At 42.5% G+C, this 17077-nt stretch overlaps 1 protein-coding gene across 3 annotated transcripts in view; it reads right to left on the bottom strand.

Annotated features, from left to right (window-relative positions):
• Window positions 1–246: 246 nt before the first annotated feature.
• LOC5509599 (polycystic kidney disease and receptor for egg jelly-related protein) overlaps window positions 247–17077 on the bottom strand; it is a 68662-nt gene continuing 51831 nt past the window's right edge. For all 3 annotated transcript variants that reach the window (XM_048720162.1, XM_048720164.1, XM_048720163.1), the window contains 12 exons: window positions 16777–17007; window positions 14692–14928; window positions 13831–13989; window positions 13120–13351; window positions 12201–12352; window positions 10537–10746; window positions 9770–9867; window positions 8875–9164; window positions 8128–8378; window positions 6747–6912; window positions 1979–3670; window positions 247–1572 (listed from right to left, as the gene is read on the bottom strand). In XM_048720162.1, coding sequence (XP_048576119.1) covers window positions 1310–1572; window positions 1979–3670; window positions 6747–6912; window positions 8128–8378; window positions 8875–9164; window positions 9770–9867; window positions 10537–10746; window positions 12201–12352; window positions 13120–13351; window positions 13831–13989; window positions 14692–14928; window positions 16777–17007 — 3981 coding nt within the window. In that variant the 3' untranslated portion in view covers window positions 247–1309. The remainder of the gene's footprint in view (window positions 1573–1978; window positions 3671–6746; window positions 6913–8127; window positions 8379–8874; window positions 9165–9769; window positions 9868–10536; window positions 10747–12200; window positions 12353–13119; window positions 13352–13830; window positions 13990–14691; window positions 14929–16776; window positions 17008–17077) is intronic.

The raw sequence follows: 17077 nt of genomic DNA, 5'->3' as shown, positions 1-17077 counted from the left end.
TGGTGTTGAACAAGCGCCATCTCTTCATCAAATCCATTGATGGGACAGCGACTCACATAAGCAATAGGGGGTAAACTTGAAAAAAGCGCCCGTGCATAAGTAAAGGAGGTTGTATGAGAGGTCTGCTGGCCTCTCCCCTCAAATCCATCAATAGAATGGCCAGCAAGAGCGAAAGATGAGAGCCCCCCCCCCCCCACCCACCCCCCTTTGAAAACGAGGTAAGGAAGAGATCTATAACAGTATAAATTTGTGTTAGACAAGCATGTCGGCTTTAATCGTTACTGAGCAGAAGAAAAAACAAAAAATATATAATAAAGTACGAGAGACATAACGAAAGTGTATCGTGTTTTCATGCATTCCATGCAAAAACATGCTTCATGCGGCCAAACTCCTTATTTTCCGTATTTTTCAGTTTTATGAGACGCTACCAGGGTCATTGGCCAAAAAATATCCCATATTCCAAAAACACTTTCCTATTTTCAAAGCATTTTTGACTGAAAAAGGCTGCGTCTTGTATACGGAATAATTGAGTAAATAAATTGAGTTTTCATTATATTTAAACCAGGGTTAGATGGCGTGGATGTAACCTTTCATCGGATGGGAAACTTGTTTCACAAATAATGATCGTTACAAGTTTCATTGCTTAAACATGCGCAATGTTTTGTTATGAGAAACGCATTTTAATTAAAATTTGCTAACGGCGTATCCTTCCCGTTTTTATCTCACGTTTTTATCTCAGTATAAGAACACCTATGTAGGGATTGTTTTAAACCACAGGACAAAGGGATTTCGTCTAGTTCTTTAGGGATAACTACCTACAAACTGTCACATTTTGTGGCAAAATCCATGACCTTTTGAAAACAAGCTATTCCGTTGAGTAACGAAATGCATTTTGCGTTGGTATTACATTATGTGGCAATTGTTCACGCCATATAAACCCTTTTCTACAAGTTGTAATGTTAGATACCATGCAATAATAGAGGTTAGCGTTATTATCACTAGGGGATGGGTGATAATGGCTTGTAAAGCCCAGTCCCTCTCCTCCAACTTCGTCTCCAAGCCTCGAATGTTATACTCCCGTGTCATACCTGAAAAGCGTTTAAAATGCAGCCAAAAGGACATACAAAATCGTATTAATAACATGCTCTTGTTCCCCGTAACCCAAATTTTGTACCTCCCCTGAAGGTAAAATACCTGTTCCCTTTTACCTTTATGTCCAGGACTATCCTCTACGTTTAGTATGAAGCTAATGATGATGATATTATATCTCAGTGAAATGTCTAATGAATGGACACCTCGGCTGACGAGATTAGTGGTGGTCACCGGAGAGAGAATCATAGACAGGGAGGGAATCAGAGGCTCCGTCGAGATTAGGGTTGTCATAGATAGGCTTGGCAGGCACCCCTTGCTTAGGGGCATCGTAACACGGGGCGACAATAGGATCCCGCTGCCTCTGGAGGGATTGGGTGTGGCCGTCGTCGGGGTTATCGTACAAGCCACTGTCTAAGTCGTTCATGAGCTCTTCGTACAAATCGTCGAGGTCTGTTTCGCCAATATTCGCATAAAAATGATCTAAAGAAGGAAAAATACGAGTTCTTAGACAGGATACTCCTTTAACGCGTGGGATTTTTTAATTAGATTCAAAACGAAATAAATAAGCATGGTATTTGTATCTATAATTTGCATCATTTATAAGAACGTAATGCATCACAAGGAACTAAAGGGGTAAAATGTTAATTGACCTAAACTACCAATCGCCCTCATGCCGCCATACTCCCTTCGATATATTCAATAACTGCCATCCAATGATTTTTTTTGCCGCCATTGCTCTTAGAAAATCACACGAGTTTGTATAGGGGCGTCGAAACCATGCGAATATATAACAAATGCCTATACTTTTGGCTCTTGCGCTGTAACGACAAGGATAAGGGTTGGATACCTGTGTGTGACGATATGACGCTAGCGAGTGTTTGCCTACCGTTATGATGACCGGGTATCTTATCATACTCATGGAGACTGGGCCGAGCTAAGGTCGAAGCCTGCTCTTCGTCATCATCGCAATCATCAGTATCATCATCAGCCGATGACTCGCTGTCAGTCACGGGGTTGCCATGGTAACCGCACCTTGTACTGCTTCGGGACTTCACCCTTTTGTTAAAGATATCTTCCAGCTCACTGTCCTTAGTCCTTTCCAGGAAATCATCCATGACGGGAATGCTGTCGAAGAACTCGTTCTCGTCTATCTCTTCCCCCTCCTCTCCCTGTTCCAGAAACAGGGCCATCACTTTCCCTTTTTTGCTCGTGTCGTGCTCAGGCTCAAGCCATCGCGACGCGCGCAGATCTTCCGAGAAAAGGTTCCTCATGTAGTAAAGTATCGTATCAGCGTGATTCTCGATCTGATCCACGTTCCGTTCCAGTTCCGTCAAGGGTTTCTTATAAGTGGGCTTAATTGGGGGCGCCACAGTCTGCCCGAAGTACGACTTAATTCGGTTTGTCATGTAGTTCACAATTTCGTACTCGTTCGGCTGCTGAAGAGCATCACTTCGGACGACTTCAAAAGACTCGCATAGAATCCCGATGAAGAGATTTAACAGGATGAACTGCATGGCGAGTTGGTAGATAAAGATGAGCCCCGGGCCGAACGCTCTGTTCGCCTCAGCGAGCTCATAAAAATCAAACTTTCCCAGCATCATCTCGCTAAATGCGACCACGGACCGCGTCAACGTACGATACTGTGGAAGCTGAGTGCCAAACATCAGTGTACCAAGGAACGCAAACGCAAGAATCACCAAAAAAATGACCAGTGCGTACGCAAACAGGGGCTTAGCAGCGAGCTTAACAGTCGCCGACAGCATGGAGATCTTACGATTAAACCGCAATAAACGGAGGAATTTCAAGTTCAGTAACAACACGACGACAGCCATTAAGCAATTGTGCGCCTCGTTGAGTAAAATTACGTATTGGAAGCTGACAAAGCGTTTAGGATCCTCGCGGAACTGTTTGATGGCGACATTGATGAAGACGAGTCGAGCAAAGTAGAATCCGACGGCACAGATGGACAGAGAAGTAATCAAGGAGTCCACCACATTCCAGAGCCCCTTCCAGTACGCTTTACCTTGATCTATGATCTTTTTGACATCACGATAGACCCAGTAGAATATCAAAAACAGGAATACAACCTCGAAGCCTAGCAGAGCGTGCGAGAACCCGCCCAAGTAACGGAACAGCTTGATTGGCTGGACATTCACGAACGGGATACCGCCAGTACTGGGTAAAAACTCGAATAACAGAGTAACAACACATAGAAGATTGACATTGTTGTTGTAGATGTTCACCTCTGTGAATAACGCGCGGGTGTATTGATCAATCCAGCCACCAGAGGCGAGATTCTTCAATGATTGATACAAGGTCTCGTTGTCCGGACCGAGGTCCTGTACATACCCTCCACCGCGGTAAGTTGCCATTTTCCCGAGGTAAGGGAACCCTCGTAGTTCCCACGTATCTTGGTATCGCCACGGGGATTTGGTAAGCGCGGCTTTTTGTGCTTCTGTCTCGTTGGCATGCTTGGCCCAGTGAGGGAGATAGCTATCCATGTCCTCATGCGACCAAGAGTAAACCGCGTTGCATTCTGGGGAGAGGTGACGCAGTGGCGAGGGGGGCTGGCATGTCTCTGAAAAACAACAGGGAACACATCAGCAGAGAAGTATATAAATGTGGCTTACCATCAGCAGAGATGTACATGTTGTGGTTGGAAATTCATTTTGGTTGGAATTTTTATCAACCAGTTGGAAATTTTTCAACTAGTTAGAAATTTTACAACCAGTTGGAAATTCTCCAACCAGTGCAAAATCTGGAAGACCTCAGAAGTACCAGGCATTCTTTTTTGATAAGTACGTTGGGGTTAGGGTTAGGGAATGGTTGGGTAAGACTTTGTTAAAATAAACTTTACGTAACAAAACTGTGTGGAAGATATTTTTATTTAATTAATTAATTTGGGCGCATTTCTTACAAGCTTCTGTAAACGTGATTTGGCGATCATTGTCAAATCGTGGAGGTACTGATGACGTGCAGTGGTTCAACCGATTTGGAGCAATTGTTCCTTTGATGCGCCCATGTTCAGTAACAACTGTGCAGTAATTACTCTCCTCGACAGACACTACTTTTCCAATGAGCATACGTGGGTGAAGACAAGAGGTTTTGTCAGGTCTCTCATTTTTATTTGAATGGCCACAATATCATCCTTCTTGAACTTTGCTTTCTCTTGGTTTGTTCTACCATTTTCTGGTTGTATGCTTCTTGCCTTTCAATTCGCTTTTGACGTTTGGCTCCTGGCATCTCATCTTCATTGTCAGCCACATTTCTATGTTCCCTGTTGGCTTTAAAACCAAACACAACCTCGTAAGGTCTCTCGTTGATTGCCCTGTGATGTGTGATGTTCATCGTATATGACGCTTGCGATGTGCTTTCACACCATCTCTTCAGTTCTTTGTGGACCTCACTTTGAAGAATTGCTCTTAGATCTTCTTTAAAGGTTCGGTTACTTCTCTCGACAAGACCTTGAGTTGTAGGCGTACTAGGTGAGCCATGACTGATTTGAATTCCGTTTTTTCCCTGCAAATGCTTCAACAAGCCGATTCTTGAACTCTAGCCCGTTGTCCGTGATCCATATCTTGGGATAGCCGTATAGGGTGCAAAAGTGGATAGCACGCTAAGATCTTCTTCACCAGTCTTCGAGTAGATAGGCTGCATGTAACAAAACTTTGTGTGGTGGTCAATTATATTTGCTACCCATTTATGAACTTTTGAGCATGGACAGGGGTAATTGCGAAAATCCATCAAGTCCATTTCAACGAGGTTTAAAAACCTTTCAGACTGGAGGGGCTGCTTCACTTCTTTTACGCGGTCTGTAATGGGCTTCTGCTCTGCGTGAATCCGACACATTTGCACGTAGCAGTTTACTATCGTTTGGTTGTTCTCGCTGTAATTGTTTTTCACCCATTTCCACGTCTTTTCCCTTCCTCGATGCGCTTTTCTGGTATGGGCCAAAGTCAATGCGTCATAGATGTTGGCCTTGCAAGCAACCCGTCACTTCCCGTCACTTGACCATACCTTCCCGTTGGCATGGGACCATTTCTTCCGTTTTATAGTATTTTCGTCGGCAGACGACAGAACTATTGTCGATCATCACTAATGCGCTCTTTTTTTTGCTTTAAAAATTGTTTTGCTTTTTCATACAAACCATCTTCAATGTAAAAATTGATTTCTGATTTTTTACTTTAGGTTTGGAGCTTCAATTCCGTAATCTTGTCTAGGAATAAAGCGCGGTCAACACACGGCACAACTTCCTCCGCCATGATGTTTCGTTCAATGACAAACTCACAATTTTTATACCTTTTCTTTGTCGAAAATCCCGTTATTTCTAAACATGAACATGAGAGTTGAATAGCATTCTTTATTCGTACAATACGCAATGGCTTTTAGTACAATGTAACTTTCCTCGTTCTCGTAATGACTTTTAGCACAATCGAAATGTCTAACTAATTAAAAACATTTTCTATAGGTTCTTTTCCAGCGGTACATTTCATAAACATCGGCTTCAGTCTTTAGAAGAGAAAATGTTACACAAAATCGAGTAATTACGATGCCACGAAGAGGACAAAAAATAATTATTAAAGAGAAATAAAAGAACACTATTATTGCTCCAATTATTGTGCAGTCTTACATGTCAGTCATTCAATACCCGCTTTCGCACCTATCTTGAGTTACGTTCGACAAAAGTGCGTAATTTTGGACTCCTCCGAAGCCGATAGGTCCGAGTCACGCAAAGCTTTTACGTACGCAATTTTAGAATACGAAACACATCTATTTAAGCCCTATACAGGTTTTGGCATGTTTTCAAACGTTGTAAATTCATTGTAATGGCAGCACAGTTAGTCTTTTGTGATATTTTTTGCTTTTTATCCACAAAAGTTTGCAATACGCTCGTAAAAAGATTTGAAGTCTCTGTTTTACGTTAATACGCATGCGTGCATTTATAACAAGCGTGACGTAAGGCGCGTCATGAATATTACAATAAAGCAAGATTTAATCGCTCATCTTTCGTCACAAGCCTTAGTGGTCAAGTGGTAAGGGCTACGGACTTCGAAGCGAAAGGTTGAGGGTTCGAATCACGGTAAGGTAAGAAAAAAAAAATTCCACAGGTTTGAAAATTTCCAGCTGGTTGTAAAATTCCCAACTAGTTGAGAAAAATTTCTAACTAAGATAAATTTCCAACCACAACATACACAATACAGGCTACCTAACAGCAGAGAAGTTTATAAAACAGGCTACCCATCAGCAGAGAAATTTACAAAACAGGCTACCCATCAGCAGAGAAGTAAAAATGAACAGGCTTGCTTCCCATCAGCAGAGAAGCATATAAAAAGTGGTACCCATCAGCAGAGAAATATATAAAATAGGCTACCCATCAGCAGATTAGTGTGTAAAACAGGCTAACCATCAGCAGAGAAGTGTGTAAAACAGGCTACCCATCAGCAGGGAAATATAAAAAAACAGGTTACCCATCAGTAGAGAAGTGGGTTAAACAGGCTACCCATCTACAAAACAGGCTACCCATCAGCAGAGAAATATATTAAACAGACCATCCTTCAGCAGAGAAATGTGTAAAACAGGCTACCCATCAGCAGAGAAATATATTAAACAGGCTACCCATCAACAGATAAGTGTACAAAACAGGCTACACATACCTTTTTTAATCCTGAGCTGACGAATTCTGCCGAGCCCGATGACGTTACTATTGTGCTTATTGCGCATAATCCCAGTGTAGCGATAACCAATCAAAGCGTCGATAGGATACAGGGCACTCGCCACAGTCTCCGTCGTCCATCCCCAGTAATCGTTCGAGTTAGTAATCTACGAAATGGCTTTATTAGTTGGTATTAAATTCCAAAAATATTGTAAAAACGCCTATTAAACACAGATAAGCTGCTTATCTAAAAATTTTGGCACTTTAAAAAAACCATTTTGGTTTAATAATAAAAATAGAATACCAAAGTTTAGCCAGCGTGTTTCCAAAGGAAACTATAGTGATCTGTTTTATTGTTATGTCTTTGGTAGAGGCTGCCAGAGTAGATGTATTATTGAAAACTAGTCTTCTGCAATAAAAACATGTAAAAAAAGTCCACTTAAATAGGTCCCAGGAACACTCGTTACCAAAGACATTACCAAAGACATTCTCACGCCCTAGTCTCCCATGTAAACGAAAGGCAACATAACGTTCGATATGACCCAAGCTCTTCCCCTGCAAATAATTTATACCATGTTAAATGACGCTACTGCCCTCAACACCTCCTCCGCAAAATATACTATATCAAATGACAGTCCTACACCCCTACCCCCCAAGACGGTCTTTATCCCCCATACCCCTACCCCACAAAATGTGATTACCATATTGAATGAAGGTCTTTGACCCCCATACCCCTACCCCACAAAATATGTTTACCCTATCGAATGAAGGTCTTTGACCCCCATACCCCTACCCCACAAAATGTGATTACCATATTGAATGACGATCTTATACCCCCATACCCCTACCCCATATGTTTACCCTATCTAATGACGGTCTTTTACCCCCATACCCCTATCCCACAAAATATGTTTACCCTATCGAATGACGGTCTTTTACCCTATACCCCTACCCCACCGTTTACCGTATCAAATGACGGTCTTTGACCCCCATACCCTACCCCTCGATATGTGATTACCATATCGAATGACGGTCTTTTACCCCCATACCCCTACCCACAAAATATGTTTACCCTATCGAATGACGGTCTTTTACTCCCATACCCCTACCCCACCGTTTACCGTATCAAATTACGTTCTTTGACCCCCATACCCTACCCCTCGATATGTGATTACCATATCGAATGACGGTCTTTTACCCCCATACCCCTACCCCACAAAATGTGATTACTCTATCGAATGACGATCTTTTACCCCCATACCCCTACCCCACCGTTTACCGTATCAAATTACGTTCTTTGACCCCCATACCCTACCCCACGATATGTGATTACCATATCGAATGACGGTCTTTTACCCCCATACCCCTACCCCACCGTTTACCGTATCAAATGACGGTCCAGATGAGGACAAAGAGGTCAGAAGACTCGACGCCTCCGAGCTGAACCTGAATCCGTGATCGTCGTGGTTCGCGAAGGCGACGAAGAGTACGATAAGCACGACGGTCAGGTGACCTATGATCTCCCGGATGATCGCCTGCATCTCGCGCTGCTTCAGGCGGAGCTGCCGCGCCTGCTGGAGCTTTTCGAGGTCCGGGGGCTTGACGAACAGCGCTTTTTTCTCGCGAACTTCATCTACAACACAGCAATTAAGTAATCAGTATCCATGGGCTATTGGGAATGATAATTTCAGGCCATTTGTGATGCATATAATATTAATAATATTAATATTATAATATTAATGAGTACCTCGGTCCTATATTCGTGATTATTTTAACTTAATGCCTTTTCGATTAACTTAATGCCTTTTCGGAAGTGACTCGGTACTATACGGAACTGAATCGTTACTATTCGAAAGTTAATGTGTATTATTTGGAAGTGACTCGGTTCTATTCGAAAGTGGCTCGGTGCTATTCGGAAGTGACTCGGTTCTATTCGAAAAAGTGACTCGGTACTATTCGGAATGACTCGGTACTATTAGAAAGTGTCTCGGAAGTGACAAGTAACTATTCGAGAATTACTAGATTTTTTCTTAACTCGAATTCGTAATTGACTCGCAACCCTGTCGGAAGTGACTCGGAAATATTCGTGATTGACTCGGCAATACTGGTAATATAGAAGTTTGACGTACCATCGCCGTGTTTTGCGTCTTCAACCAGCTCCATCTCGTCGTCAGCGTCGTCTTCCTCCTTATCCGGGTCCTTGATTATCAACGCGAAAAATGCGGCTAGTAGAAGGACCTTGGCGGGCTGCACGACAACCACACTCTGTGTGAAGGAGACGAGCATCGACGATATCCACTCCTCCGACTTTGTCTTGCCAAACGTGAAGCCATAAAGACAAGTGAAAAGTGCGCACGCGAAACACGTGAGAAATGCAAGGACGTAATTCGCATACAGGCACCAGTGGGGAAAGAGGAATCTAACGGAACAAGGAATAAAACATAATTAACAGGGGTACTTGTAGCAAATTTAAGATAAATACAGCCCTAAGAAAGCGTCCATAAAAATGGATCAGGAAACATGTGAAGTGAGCCCAACTAAAGTAAGTCCGTGGATGAAAACGAAACTACATTCAATTAATTATGAAAAAAGGAGACAAAAATGTAGAGCTCCTTATCACCAATCACTTCAGAGCTGGTGAGCCATTGCCAGTGTTGATTATACTCAGGAGTTATAAAGGTATATTTTGTATTTGCGGATCAGAGTGATAATTCAAAGGAAGAATTCCCAGACGCAGCCGTCCGCGTTTAAACGCTTTCTTCGACTGTCCAACACGGACTGCTGCAAAGAAGACTAGAGGCACATTAGATTCTGTCTTTATACCCTCCACTTATCATTGTATTAATGATTGACAGCCTTAAATTATCATGATTGATATCCTTCAATTATTATTATTGACATCCTGCACTTAACATAATTCGAGTCATCACTTGCAATGATTGATATCATTCAATCTTTATACGATAGACATTTTTCACTAATTATGATTGACACCTTTTACTTATCCGGAAAAGCCACACTTACTTGGATTTCTTCTTGTCCTCGTCCGAGTCATCTTTGTTGCTGAAGAAACCTATCACGCTTCGCCATGAGCACTTGCTCGACTCTTTCTCATCCGCAACCTGTGGACAGCAGCCGTCGTGATTTAGTAGGGCGCATTACCGCTATGGTGACTTAGTCACGCTTGTTGTCTGATCACCATTACTCTAGTTTTCAACATTCTGCGAACTCTCGTCAACAACAGGGGACTAGCGCCTAGAGATCACGTGACTGTTTGGGTGGCAAACTCGCGCGCGCTCAGGCTTTTAGCGCCAAAATAACAGCAACAAAAAGCAACTTATTTAGCACTTACGAAAAAGCCAGAATTCCTATTTTTCAGAGAGGCTTTAGTTTTATTTAAACGTTTAATTTTTTTGTCGTTCTCTGATGTAACGGGCGTAGTCATTTCTGATTTTTTTGTTTCATTATTTTCTTTTAAATTTGCCACCCAAAAATGTCACGTGATCTCTTAGCGCAAGTCCCCTAATTCCCAGTGTTAAGCCTCGTTCTGGTTTCTGTCATTCAAAGTAACATATGCTTTTTGGTTGGTCAGCGCCTTGTGTAGAGGTGGCGTGATTTGAAACCATTTCAGTGCTAGCCAATGAATCCTCTTCAAGGATTTTTAATGAAGGAACCAAGGAGCCTGTTGTAATTTTTTGGCGAGAGCTCGCAGAATATTTCGAGCTTATTTACTGTAGTAACTATAGTTTACTGTAGTAACTACGCTGCTTTTGTTATTCATAGGCCTTTACCTTTTCTTTTCTTAACGTTTCTTTCTCATCGATCGCCACGTCAGCAAGTGCTGCGTCGACAGAGGTGCAAGACCCCCCTGGACTTACAACCAAGTTGCCAAAACTAGGGGGTCCTTCGGATGTTTGGCTTTGTTGTTTTTTGATAGAATGCTTAGAGGATAGTGTGCTTCGTTTGGGTGGCATTGCGTGACTCTGGGCATCGTCTGCAAACTATATGCAAACATGATTATAATTATCATCATTATCATCAACATCATAAACATTATCATCGGTATCATTGATATTGCCATCAGCGCATCCGTCATTATCAATCAGCATCACCATCAAACCCACCACCACCAACATCACAATCAAAACCACCACCATCACCATCATCATCAAAACCATCATCATCATCATCAAAACCATCACCATCATCATCATCATCAAAGCCACCACCATCATCTTCATAATCAAACCACCACCATCACCATCATCTTTAAAACCACCACCATCATCATCATCATCAAAACCACCATCATCATCATCATCATCATCATCATCATCATCATCATCATCATCAAAACCACCATCATCATCATCATCAAAGCCACCACCATCATCATCATCATCACCATCATCAACAAAACCATCACCATCACCATCATCATCAAAACCACCACAAATCATCGTCATAATCAAACCACCACCATCACCATCACCATCATCATCATCATCATCAAAACCATCACCATCATCATCATCATCGTCATAATCAAACCACCATCATCATCATCATCATCATCATCAAAACCATCACCATCATCATCATCATCATCATCAAAACCATCACCATCATCATCATCATCGTCATAATCAAACCACCATCATCATCATCATCATCATCAAAACCATCACCATCATCATCATCATCATCATCAAAACCACCACCATCATCGTCATAATCAAACCACCACCATCATCATCATCATCAAAACCATCATCATCATCATCAAAACTACCACCACCATCATCATCTTCATTATTATCATCATCAAGACTACTACAATTATCATCATCAACATTGCCAATACATGACAATCATTATTCGCATCAGTATTATTGACATTGTCTATATTATCAGCCAATCATAATTTTCGATTATAATTGTCGGAAATATCATGATAATCATTATCATCTTGACTTTCGTAGCCAAGTAATATTCCGTATACACAGTAGCGTACACAAATTTTAAAACATTTTATGACATTATTTGCGCAAATTTTCACCAAGCTTTGCAATTAAAAAAACCTTGATCCACAATTGATTGCACATTTTCGTAATTCGCTCAACTTTGCGCGAAAGCTGAGGTAGAGTCGCTGAAATCCGTTCCGCGACGGTGTCGTTTTTCTAGCTCGCTCGGTCATTTCCTTATAAGGCATTACATACCATATATGGAACTCCGCTTTAATCATTTTTTCGCTTTTTTATCGCTCTAGAGCTTTGTAAGTCGAGAATTCTACGTAAACTTGCAGGAATTCGTGTTTACTATGATTTTGCTGGCAGCCATCTTGTATATGGAGCCTAGTCCCTAACGTTATAGAATATTACAGGTCTCCCGCGCGCTCGCCCCAGGCTCTTTTAGACTAGAAAAACGACAGCCATTGATTGATATGATCCCTCACCTCGCTGTACGGGCCCGGTTCATACTTTGACGCCTTGCTCTGTTTTGGCGCGAGTTTCCTGAACACCGTGACGATCAGCATGTTAACGGGGATCACTATAACACTGCTCTGAAGACCTATCATCACCGTGCTCCAACTGAGACGAAACGGACCTGAAAATACCCCCAAAAATACATGACCGTGTAATCTTAAAGCCTGGGTGGCACAGATGGCAGAGCGTCGCACCTCTAATCACTGGGTTCTAAAATCGATTCCCGGTTCGAACGTTCAGTGCTGAATAACGTATGCGCATGCGCGTGCTCTGGCGAAAACAAGCACAATCGTAGTTTTGAATCGTCCGAGTAAAAGGTACGAAAGGCTGACTTCAGTCGCTGTTTTGACAACTGTACAGCATTAAAACCATACTGTACAAAAAATGACAGATTTGTGTGATTATGAGGGAGTCATAAAGAAAATTGTGGCATTAAGTTTGGTTTAGTTTTCCTGGCATTCGCCAAAATGTGACAGTTCGCCGATAAAACGCCGCCATTTCAAAACAAAAAGGCTTGTTTAACCGCGCGGTACTGGAACTAGTCTTGCGTTTTTCAGCACTGGGGTCGCACAGTTGGTAGGGCGTCGCTCTGTAGTACCTGTGCCTTTCACCACAGGTTTCCCGGTCGCTGTGTAGTGCCTGTGCCTTTCACCACAGGTTTCCCGGTCGCTCTGTAGTGCCTGTGCCTTTCACCACAGGTTTCCCGGTCGCTCTGTAGTACCTGTGCCTTTCACCACAGGTTTCCCGGTCGCTCTGTAGCGCCTGTGACTCTAACAACTTGGTCCCAGGTTCGAATCCCGGTTCCGACGTGAGTTAAGTTAATTGATTCTCGCCCTTGAACAAGAACCCGAATCACGACAAGTGCACGTGAATATTTTTTGTACTAACCCAAGGTAATAGTAGTGTCCTTATTCCCCGGCCCAACTTGGTAGAACATGGCGTTAGATACCATGGTTGTCAATAGCAACACAAGACAGCACGTCAGCCTCTGGACACGCGTGAATGTGCTCTTAGGGGGCCTGGTAACTACTGAGAGCCAAAGATGACCGTCTAACAGATTTCTTCGCGTGGCGTTCACGAACAGAATGTTGAACTTTGCGAGGTCCTTTTTGTTGGCCACCTTTCAAGAGATACGTGGGCAGAAATATAATTTAGTGCCGTGGCAGGCCTCGAAACATTGGGGTAGGGGGGGCACGAAACAGATACAATAAGAAACAGCCCACGCCCTTACTGGTCATTTCCATATAGTTTTTGAAAATATTTGGGGGACACATGCCCCCAGTGCCGCCACCTCCTGTTACAGCCCTTTGAAAATCTCCCGACCAAAGCTAGACCCTAGGAAATGATTTAAACCTGCATCACAGCCCAGCCCAGGTTCTCAGGCTAAACAACCGACACAGAACCTCTGAGAAGGAATTATTATTTTTGTAAGCGTCTAATCCACCGAGAACACTCTAGAGGTTGGATCGTAGAGAGGTAGGTCATTCATATATGATTCACTATATTAATGGTTAGGGTTAAGGTATGGGTAAGGGACAATAGTGAACCATATATGAAGGATCTACCCATGGTATGAAGAAGACTGCTGATCATACTCACAGTGAGAGTGCGGTCCACACTTCCATCGTTCTCGTCGACGGCAAGCCAATTGTTGCAGACGAACCACCATTTCTGATCCGTCTGAACGTCACGCACTTGGACTTTGAACAGGAACCATCCGGGACTCAGGCCTGAGTTATCATGCCAGATACGCAACTCCTATAAACAAATACTCGACATTACGACCAATATGATAGAAATTAGACCTTGCCAGCATGACATAACCCGTATATCATGACCAAAAACACAATAAAGGAGACAGGCTCAACTTATTGCCAGATACGCAACTCCTATAAACAAATATAATACGACCATTATGCCTAAACAGCAGCTTTTGAAAGATGGGGTTAAGCGATAAACGGCCTCAAAAGTAACCGACTACCGACAAAACTGACATAAAAATATTTGCCGACTACCGACATTTTATTATTCCCCGTATTTTTACTCTATTCTTCCATCGTCAATCTAGTCAACTTCAGCCATTTCAGAATCTGCACTATGTATTTCCTGTTGCATCAACTTTTCTGTCAATTATTAATCCATAATTAATTTGTTATCAATAAGTTATTAATTACTACTCAATCCTTAATAGTTTTTTCATCCTCGCTATTTGTACCCAATATTACGAACAATAGAATATAATCAAGACCCTATGAACACATTTACGAACCTGCAAAACCGCTATATTTTGACCAGCAATAGGATATAATTAAGACCCTATGAATAAATTAACGACACTGCAAAAATTCTATATTACGACCAATAGGATATAATCAAGACCCTAAAAATACATTAACAGCACTGTTTTACCCCTATATTACGACCAATATTATTCCTGCTAAATGTGAATCGAGTTCTCACCTCCAGTTTTCCAAGAGACTCTGGTACAGTGAATAGAAACTGATCGATAGCACCTCGTTGGAACCTCGGCCGATTAGCGTCTCGGAGTTCCGTCGTGTGGCTATCGCTGATGGAGCCGATTAGCTGGATGTAGACCCGAGCGGTGGTCCCGCAACCCTGGTGGAACCCTGTGTGTATGGAGATTTCGTACGAGTAACGGTCCCGCGGGTCGTTGTCGGGTAGAACTGTCACGCCAACCTAGTCCAGAAACGTGAAAATATATGCCAGCTTAGCAAATAAGGTACAATTGCCTATAAAAGAAAATTTTAAAAGTCGACACATTTTAAACCAAATGTGGAAAGTTCCTTCTTGAAGCTCCTCTTGAACATTAAAGAAGACCAATCATGCCGCCATTTTACGCTCCCTCACAATAGAGACTCATTCAAAGAATCCATTTCCATCGGCGAATTCAAGCAAGTGACTGTGATACTTTCAATAAAATATTGTTAATAAGGTATTAAAACTTCAATTGCGGGTGGCTATTTTGAGGTTTCCTTGGCAAATAAACCCATGATTTTTCAATTCTAAACAATAATGACAAAGTGGATGATCGACGTTCTTTATGAGTCGTCCACACTAATACGGATTCAAAAGTATCCGGCCGAAAAAACATCAGTTGATTCGCGTCCATACTATAGTTTGTAAAGTTTATAGGACGGGTCCAGCCGTCCACACCAACACGGATTCACACGTCAAAAAATGCTGAAAAGTACAACGTAGCGTCATTTTTATGGGATCACGCGTGGCCCAGTGTGTTAGCGCGTCAGCGTATGGGGCCTCTCGCCTCTGCTGAAACGGGTTCGATTCCCGATCGATAATTTGATAAGTACCTTTCCAGGTACCTTTCTCTTTCCCTGAATTTGAATTTTTGAACGTATGTGAGCTTACTAGAAGCTTGTGTTTCTTAGTTCCAGGATGGACTATTCTTAATGCGTATAAGGATTTTAAATGTAAGAGCGTCGAGAATATAGGATGCTCTAAAACACATTTACTTTAATTCACTTTTATGATATGCGCTGGCTGTATCCGACCAAGCTATATTTGCTGTATCCGACCCCCGTGTTAGTGTGGACGGAAGGCATAAACTTATTAAAAAGTATAGGGATTCAAACGAATCCATGTTAGTGTGGACGGCCCCTTTAAGTCCCTTTACTCAATCCGCTAGCACTGCGACCATGCGATCATGTGACATTCATGTTAACAACCTTCTAAGGACGTTTGCCTCGCGGCGTGACCGTGGCGTGACGGCGTGACCGTGGCGTGACGGCGTGACGTGGCGTAAACGCCAAATAAGCAAGAATGCAACCTCTTCATTATTCCAAAGAAAGGGAAGAATGGAAAGAATGTCCAATATAGTTCAGTTTTTTTTCAAAAAACGCTTAATTCCTGTCGTTTCCTAAATACATCTAAAAAGTGTGCTAACAATGCAGTTGCCGGTCCAGAGGGGGGTTACGAGGGGTTTGGACCCCGCCCTGCTCATGTGCAGGCCCGTAGCCAGGGAAGGTTCGGACAAACCTCCCCCCCCCCCCCCACCCGGCTTGAAGGTCCGCCCAGAACAAACAAAAATACATAACGTTTGGCTGGAGATATACCGTGCACATCAATATGTCTTTAAAATGACTATAAAAATCTTTTTATAATAATTATCTTTATTATTATCGATATATGTTAAAAAGCACCATATTAATAACATTTAAAATACAAGATTGATTACCTAATGTAATAAGGCGAGGAGAGGGGTATACCGGAAATTTGGTCCGCTAAAATGGAAAAACGAACCACCACGCTCAAAATCCTGGCTACGGGCCTGATGTGACGAAATGAGTTCGGCTCCGGTTGCCCCCTTCTTTGGTAGTTAAGAAGAGATTAGAAAAAGTTTCTAGATGGATCTAGTGACCCTTCACCATATCTAAGGATGCCGATTTGAACTTGATTGACCTGTTATCATAGTGATTTGAACTTGATTGACCTGTTGTCATAGTGAATTACTACTTTGGGCCCCACCCTGCGTTTGTCTCTAGACACGCCCCTGCAATATTTTCTTACCTTTCTGACATCGCTGTTGTCCGCACGCCTTGCGAATATAACGAGGATTATGTAAAGCCCTATGACACTGACCACCACGCTGAACACGGCCGGGTTGTCCGACAAGTTCGAGAAACCCTTGAACGCCTCAGAGAAATTGATAGGATTCGGTGCCACGAAAAAACCGCTGCCGAATGTGGTGAAGTGATTGCAGGAGCAGATGGTCGTGCGAGGGGAAGATCGTTCTATAACCTGAGGAAAGTGACGAGGTCACGTTTAGTTGAATTGGTAGCAAACGATCCCCTGAAATTTTTAGATGCCC

Source organism: Nematostella vectensis, chromosome 12 (genome assembly GCF_932526225.1).
Source record: "Nematostella vectensis chromosome 12, jaNemVect1.1, whole genome shotgun sequence".
NCBI classification, from domain to species: Eukaryota; Metazoa; Cnidaria; class Anthozoa; order Actiniaria; family Edwardsiidae; genus Nematostella; species Nematostella vectensis.
This window is presented reverse-complemented; position numbering and strand designations above follow the sequence as displayed.